Source organism: Electrona antarctica (assembly GCF_951216825.1).
Source record: "Electrona antarctica genome assembly, chromosome: 5".
NCBI lineage: Eukaryota > Metazoa > Chordata > Actinopteri > Myctophiformes > Myctophidae > Electrona > Electrona antarctica.
In genome coordinates, this window is record NC_136810.1 from 20,974,637 (window position 1) to 20,983,372 (window position 8,736).

The window sequence follows — 8,736 nt, forward strand, 5'->3', positions numbered from 1 at the left end:
ACTTCCTCTCTCTCTCTCTTATCCCCAGTCCACCTCTCTTGTCCTCATTTTCCTGTCTGCTTTTTCTCTCCCTCCCTCCCTCCGACTCTCTGCGTTTCTCTCTCCCCTCATTTCAACTTCCCTCACACTTTAGGAGTAGGCCAGTTTCTTCCTTCTCTCTCCAGCTGTCCCTTTCAGTTTACTCATCCCCTAACACAGGGGTTCTCAACCCGTGGGTCGCGACCCCTCGGGGGGTCGCCAAATTATTTTAGGGGGTCCCCAAATTATTAAAGAAAATTTTTTTTCGAAAATAGCAGACCTACAAGCTCGTAGCGCGCCACTCGGTGGCGCGCTATGAGCTTGTAGATCTGCTATTTTTAAATAGCTAAATTATAACAATGCTTAAAACACCAAAAGGGGTTCCCGCCCAAAATGGTTATTGTAGCAGTCAATTTATATTGGGGGTCGGGAGGGGGCGGGGCGGGGGTCCCGAGACGTTGCCAAAGCATTTTCGGGGGTCCCCGGCCAAAAACGTTGAGAACCCCTGCCCTAACACACACACACGCGCACGACCGCGTGCGCTGAATGAAGCAGACAATTCAGTCCCGTTGACGTACTCGCGCAAGAAGCCATTTTTCATAGTCTTATGAAAATATCTTTGTTAATGTATGTTTTCTACTGATAGAAGACAGAGCCTAGTCTTTCCACGCGCCAGAATTTGGTTCTCCCAGTCCCGGCAGAGTAGTTCCGGAGCAACGGATTGTGTGGCCTTGCTCATTCCCTGATGGACTGATCGAGGCTATAGCTACTGGGACGTAAGTCTGGATTTGATCAACCCCGGCTGGGTCGCCTGAGTGAGGGGTATGATGTTGGTAGACCCAAAACCCTGTTGACCTCAGGATACATCACTGAGGATACGTCCCAGGTGCATCCATGCGATGTATTTTTAGTTATAGTTATTCTATTTATAGTGACTCATAGGAACAGACTATGTGACAACCGGGTATAGTCTGGTGAGAGACGGGTGACAGCCAGAATGCACCCGGGTGAGCAGTATGGGTTAGCGCCCCAGCCTGTGTCCTCTGTGAGGAGGAAGCCCAACAAACCTCGGTGAGGCCTTTAGGAGGGCCATTATAATCCACCACTCCTGAATAAAGTGCCTGGAGTCTGGTGCAACGCACAGTCCTGGGCCTGGTGAGAGCAGGAGTGGACCTGGTGAGACGTAGGAAGGGCCCGGACAGGAGTCAACCCACAGAGCCTAGTCCTTCCACGCGCCAGAATTTGGTTCTCCCAGTCCCGGCAGAGTAGTTCCGGAGCAATGGATTGTGTGGCCTTGTTCATTCCCTGATGGACTGATCGAGGGTAGCTACTGGGACGCTACTGGGATAAGTCCCAGGTGCATCCATGCGATGTTTTCTAATGATAACCAAAATCCACAATGTAACTAGTGACTAAAGCTGTCAAATAAATGTAGTGGAGTAAAAGTACAATATTTGGATCTGATTTGTAGTGGTGTAGAAGTAAAAGTACTGACATACTCAAGTAAGGTCAAAATACCTCAAAACTGTAGTTAAGTACAGTACTTAAGTAAATGTACGTTCCACTACTGCCGCCCGGCGTATGATAACTACGACCTGTCACTTTGCTTCTAGCTTCACCTGAAGCTCTGTACCTGTTGCCTGGTAGCTGACAATCTGTGCATGGGGAAGATTACTGGGAGTTGATGGTAGGTGTTGTAAGTACTGGGGGCTACTGGTAGGTGGTGTTGTAAATACTGGGGGCTGATGGTAGGTGTTGTTGTAAGTACTGGGAGCTGATAGTAGGTGTTGTAAGTACAGTGAGTTGATGGTAGGTGTTGTTGTAAGTACTGGGAGCTGATGGTAGGTGTTGTTGTAAGTACTGGGAGCTGATAGTAGGTGTTGTTGTAAGTACAGTGAGCTGATGGTAGGTGTTGTTGTAAGTACTGGGAGCTGATAGGTGTTGTAAGTACAGTGAGCTGATGGTAGGTGTTGTTGTAAGTACTGGGAGCTGATAGGTGTTGTAAGTACTGGGAGCTGATGGTAGGTGTTGTTGTAAGTACTGGGAGCTGATGGTAGGTGTTGTAAGTACTGGGGGCTGATGGTAGGTGTTGTAAGTACTGGGAGCTGATGGTAGATGTTGTAAGTACTGGGGGCTGATGGTAGGTGTTGTAAGTACTGGGGGCTGATGGTAGGTGTTGTAAGTACTGGGGGCTGATGGCAGGTGTTGTAAGTACTGGGAGCTGATGGTAGGTGTTGTAAGTACTGGGGGCTGATGGTAGGTTTTGTAAGTACTGGGAGCTGATGGTAGGTGTTGTAAGTACTGGGGGCTGATGGTAGGTTTTGTAAGTACTGGGAGCTGATGGTAGGTGTTGTAAGTACTGGGGGCTGATGGTAGGTTTTGTAAGTACTGGGAGCTGATGGTAGGTTTTGTAAGTACTGGGAGCTGATGGTAGGTGTTGTAAGTACTGGGGGCTGATGGTAGGTTTTGTAAGTACTGGGAGCTGATGGTAGATGTTGTAAGTACTGGGAGCTGATGGTAGGTGTTGTAAGTACTGGGAGCTGATGGTAGGTGTTGTTGTAAGTACTGGGAGCTGATGGTAGGTGTTGTAAGTACAACAGTGAGTTGATGGTAGGTGTTGTAAGTACAACAGTGAGTTGATGGTAGGTGTTGTAAGTACAACAGTGAGTTGATGGTAGGTGTTGTAATTACAACAGTGATTTAATGGTAGGTGTTGTTGTAAGTACAACAGTGAGTTGATGGTAGGTGTTGTTAGTACAACAGTGATGTGATGGTAGGTGTTGTAAGTACAACAGTGAGTTGATGGTAGGTGTTGTTAGTACAACAGTGAGTTGATGGTAGGTGTTGTAAGTACAACAGTGATTTGATGGTAGGTGTTGTAAGTACAACAGTGAGTTGATGGTAGGTGTTGTTAGTACAACAGTGATTTGATGATAGGTGTTGTAAGTACAACAGTGAGATGATGGTAGGTTTTGTTAGTAAAACAGTGAGTTGATGGTAGGTGTTGTTAGTACAACAGTGAGTTGATGGTAGGTGTTTTGTAGGAAAAGAAAATAGGATTTATATTCGAGTCATGACCCATAAAACATGGTATGTGACCCACAGATGGGTCCCTAGTCGACCCACTGTTTGGGGAAACACTGCATTGCGAAACCTGGGATTAGACTCCCGCGATCTGGCTGATACCGACAATAAGCCTCTCCGACCGACCTACTTACTTGTTGTGGCGTTACTCTCATTGGTCAAGTTCATTAACTTGGCTATGTCTCTGTCTCTCTCTATGACTAGCATGCACACACACACACACACACACACACACACACACACACACTCAGACGGACACACGTGCTCTAAGACTGCAGAGAGAAACACACGGTCCGTTGGGCTAAAGCCAATGTCTGATTAACAGCAACACACTAAACCTGACAGCATAGCTGCCTGCCTGTGCACGTATGACGCAACCACCTCCGCATAACGATCATGCACAGACCTGTAGTGTATCTCTCTCTCTCTCTCTCTCTCTCTCTCTCTCTCTGGAAAAGCAACAGCTGTTTTACTTGTGACAGCAAGACTTCTGCCAAGACATGCCATCTAAAACAACTAAAGTACGACATCACACATTACATCCTACAGCATGTCCTTAGTTGACTGGAATCCCCTCGGGGGTCTATACCAGGGGTTCTCAACGTTTTTGGCCGGGGACCCCCGAAAATGCTTTGGCAACGTCTCGGGACCCCCGCCCCGCCCCCTCCCGACCCCCAATATAAATTGACTGCTACAATAACCTTAAACCATTTTGGGCGGGAACCCCTTTGTGTTTTAAGCATTGTTATAATTTAGCTATTTAAAAATAGCAGATCTACAAGCTCATAGCGCGCCACCGAGTGGCGCGCTACGAGCTTGTAGGTCTGCTATTTTTGAAAAATCGTGATTTATTATTATTAATATTTTTTTTTTTGAAAATAATTTGGGGACCCCCTAAAATAATTTGGCGACCCCCCGAGGGGTCGCGACCCACGGGTTGAGAACCCCTGGTCTATACTAAAGCATCTTCCTTTTGTCCCTCTACACTAAATATCTTTGCTCCAATCTTCGCGAAATGTTTCCCCAGAATAAAAACAAACAAGAAGCGCTGTCGTCGTCCCCTGTCCCCCCTAGGGGGGGGAATGTGAACGTACACACGACAAAATCCTCAGTGTCAATATGACTCAATTTACAAATGCACAAGTTTAAAAAATAATGACGACACACACCTCTAAAAGGAGAATGAATGTACAGTGTACACTACAGTAAAGTCTCAATTAACTCAGACTGTGATACAAATGTATATTATATTTAACCCATTTTGATTCTACAAAATGTCCTCAAAATCCTGACAGTTTTCTGAAAAATCTCTGTTTCTTTGTCAGTGGTTCTCAAACTATTTCATGTCAAGGACCCCCGGAATTATATGAAATTGACCCCCTTCTGAAAATATGTTGTTCCAGGGACCCCCCCAGAAGCAAAGATTAGAGTTAAAAACGTTCGCTCTGCAAGAATATATATTCAAAGATAAGCGCCACATTTTCAAGATAAAAAAAAAAAATGCAGATCTACAAACTCATAGCGCGGCACTTGGTGCCGCGCTATGAGCTTTTTGATCTGCTATTTCTCCATGGCTAAAGTACCGGTATAACATGATGCTTAAAACACCAAAAGGGGTTCCCGTGTCCCCACGCAGTGTGTGAATGGTATTTACGGCATTGTGCATTTTAAAATCTATAATAAGCCTATAGATAGATACCATTAATTCATTTCCCCGCATTATTTCACCCAACGGTTTATCCAATATACAAATAACAAATAATATATTTGATTCACCCAAATCCATCCGCAGCCGTGGCTAAATCCTAAGGGACGGTGCTATGCTGAAATGAGGCACAGGACATTTGAATTCAACTCAGTGCCGCTTTGGTCTGCAGCACACGGTCTGTCATTTGGCGGAGTTTGTGAGCACTCAACGGTTTATTGATCGGAGGTCTGATTGCTTGATGGCTAATTGATTATACATACACCTTCCTCGTTACTAGCATGACATTGAGCCTGATCAGTCGCACGCACGCACGCACGCACGCACGCACGCACGCACGCACGCACGCACTCACGCACGCACGCACGCACGCACGCACGCACGCACGCACGCACGCACGCACGCACGCACTCACGCACGCACGCACAGATGGAGCATGTGTTCCTTCGCCAACAGGTCAGGTGGACATTAGGGAATGTTTTTTTGTAACGTTGCTCATTTTCGCCGCCCCGAAATACTAATGACTGTTTGAGAGAGCAGGGTGAAACAAATACTGTATATTTAATTTGTGTTAATAAATGACCCGGTATTGCAATCAATTGTCAATTATATGCGCCTAGAAATCTTGCGTCGACTACAAGATGACATAAGATCAGGGGTCTTCGCCGTGTTGGCTTGTGGTGGACATTGTTGTCGAGATATTTTTTTCTGCCATGGACCTACAAAAAAAATGAGTGGACAATAATATTATCATCCATCCATCCTTCCATCTTCAACCGCTTATCCGTAGTCGGGTCGCGGGGGCCACTAGAGCGCTCCGGATTTCCTTCTCCAGAGCAACATTAGTGACTTCCTCCTGGGGGATCCCGAGGCGTGTACGGGCATGTTGATGACCCCTGTACGGGCATGTTGATGACCCCTGTACGGGCATGTTGATGACCCCTGTACGGGCATGTTGATGACCCCTGTACGGGCATGTTGATGACCCCTGTACGGGCATGTTGATGACCCCTGCACGGGCATGTTGATGACCCCTGCACGGGCATGTTGATGACCCCTGCACGGGCATGTTGATGACCCCTGTACGGGCATGTTGATGACCCCTGTACGGGCATGTAGATGACCCCTGTACGGGCATGTTGATGACCCCTGCACGGGCATGTTGATGACCCCTGACCCCTGTACGGGCATGTTGATGACCCCTGCACGGGCATGTTGATGACCCCTGTACGGGCATGTTGATGACCCCTGTACGGGCATGTAGATGACCCCTGTACGGGCATGTTGATGACCCCTGTACGGGCATGTTGATGACCCCTGTACGGGCATGTTGATGACCCCTGACCCCTGTACGGGCATGTTGATGACCCCTGTACGGGCATGTTGATGACCCCTGTACGGGCATGTTGATGACCCCTGTACGGGCATGTTGATGACCCCTGTACGGGCATGTTGATGACCCCTGTACGGGCATGTTGATGACCCCTGTACGGGCATGTTGATGACCCCTGTACGGGCATGTTGATGACCCCTGTACGGGCATGTTGATGACCCCTGCACATACCATGAAATAGTACTTTTCTTTTCTCTATACTGTGACGTGACATTAAACAAAAGAAGCCTGTCGGCTACCGGGACTATAAATAGAGTACATTAGGAGTGTTTTGGTGAGCATACATGGAGTGTTCCGCGGTGCGTGTCTGTGTCTGTGTGGTGGCTAAAATGTCAGGAGATAAAGAGAGAGAGAGAGGCAGAAAATTATAATCTGCTGCTGAAAAACAAAATGAGGGGGAAGAAAAACCCAAGAGGATAAAACGTTGCTCACTATAACTCTTCCTCTTAGTATTTTGGCGAGTAATGGACCGGAAAATAATTCTTATATTATAAGCCTGGTGGATATTTCATCTGGCTGGCTGTAATTGGGGGGGAATAAACATAAATTGAATTAACCCATTTTGGGCGGGAACCCCTTTTGGTGTTTTAAGCATTGTTATACTTTAGCTATTGAAAAATAGCTCGTAGCGTGGCACTCGGCTATTTTTGAAAAATCGTGAAAATGTGGCGCAAACCATGGAATATTCTTTCAGAGCGACCAATTTTAACTCAAATCTTTGCTTCTGGGGGGGGGGGGGGGGGCTGTCCCTGGAACAACATATTTTCAGATGGGCGGTCGGCGGCCGATTACATATAATTTTTTGAGGTCCTTGACATGAAATATTGAGTGATATAGGCCTAGACATATAGGTATTTCAGAAAACTGTCAGGATTTAGAAGATTAATTTCGACGTCAGGCCTGAATGGGTTAATAAGCTTTGGCCTATTCACACTCTGATGGACATTAAACAATACGGCACAACAGTGCGTTTGGAGGCGCGCTGATCGCGTGCCCATTTAGACTAACTATGAAACTGAGCGCGGAGAAACATTTTTCATCTTAGTTTTAGTCGATGAAATCAACACTGTTTATCGTATTGTTTATCGTATTGTTTATCGTATTGTTTATCGTATTGTTTATCGTTTGCCACTCCTAAGCCTCAAATAGCGTTGGCACGTGAATGGATTAGTTTCCAACGTGTTAACCCATTTTGGGCGGGAACCCCTTTTGGTATTTTAACCCATTTTGACCTGAGATCGGATTCTAAAAATGTCTTCTACATCCTGACAGTTTTCTGAAAAAGCTCTGTTTCTATGTCAGTCGTTCTTCGATTTTTCAAAAATAGCAGACCTACAAGCTCATAGCGCGCCACTCGGTGGCGCGCTATGAGCTTGTAGGTCTGCTATTTTTCAATAGCTAAAGCATAACATAATGCTAACACCAAAAGGGGTTCCCGCCCAAACTGGGTTAAGCATTATGTTACACTTTAGCTATTGAAAAATAGCAGATCTACAAGCTCATAGCACGGCACCGAGTGCCGCGCTACGAGCTTGTAGGTCTGCTATTTTTGGAAAATCGTGAAAATTTGACGCAAATCTATGAATATACTTTCAGAGCAAATGTTTTTAACTCAAATCTTTGCTTCTGGGAGGGTCCCTGAAACTACATATTTTCAGATGGGGGTCGGCGACCAGTGACATATATTTTTGGGGGTCTTGACATGAAAATGTTTGAGAACCACTGACAGAAACATGGATTTTTCAGAAAACTCAGGATTTAGAAAGCATTTGTAGAATCGTCCTCAGGTCTACATGGGTTAATTCATCGTCAAACTTAAATTTGTAATCGTGACCTGTATCTGCTATATTTTTGGCCCAATGTTTTTGGCCTATAGCAGGGCCACTGCTGGGGTTCATGTAGTTATAACTCGGATTACGATCTGTCTCCTAGAAAACTTGTGTGCACGGAAATATAGTCTGGAGTGGGGCGTGAGAAAAAAAACCTGGAGAACTTGTAGTCAGTCCACATCCACCACCAGCATATTTCCGGGTCCACTCTTGATAGTTTCCAGATGTGTGTGTGTGTGTGTGTGCGTGGACTGCGTGCGTGCTTGGACTGCGTGCGTGCTTGGACTGCGTGCGTGCGTGGACTGCGTGCGTGCGTGTCTGTGTCAGACCATTGTAACCGATCCTGCCTGCCTGGGCTCTAAGAATAGATTTAATAGTAACATGCACAGCTATAAATAACTTGAATGAAAAGCTTGTCGGTGGAGGAGGAGGATGACATCATCACTGGGTACTGGTACTGTGGTTGTAAGTTACTGTACGCTGCTGTCGCTTCCAGTTCACAGAGATTCATCGTGACGAACAACGCCACGATAAGAGATATATATATAACGTGCAACAATTCAGTTTTACGTCTTAATCCATTTAGGCCTGACGTCGAAATTTAAAAAAAATTATTCTAAATGATGACAATTTTCTGTATCAGTGGTGCTCAATATTTCATGTCAAGGACTCCCAAAATTATATGTAATTATATGTTCTTCCAGCGA

General features: G+C 45.9%; 1 protein-coding gene across 1 annotated transcript in view; it reads left to right on the forward strand.

Moving 5' to 3' along the window:
• Positions 1–5,243: 5,243 nt before the first annotated feature.
• Positions 5,244–8,736, forward strand: part of bcar1 (BCAR1 scaffold protein, Cas family member) — a gene marked incomplete at both ends in the record, with an annotated part of 9,215 nt that continues 5,722 nt past the window's right edge. The window contains one exon of the mRNA XM_079502233.1: positions 5,244–5,263. Within this exon, the coding sequence (XP_079358359.1) occupies positions 5,244–5,263 (20 nt within the window). The remainder of the gene's footprint in view (positions 5,264–8,736) is intronic.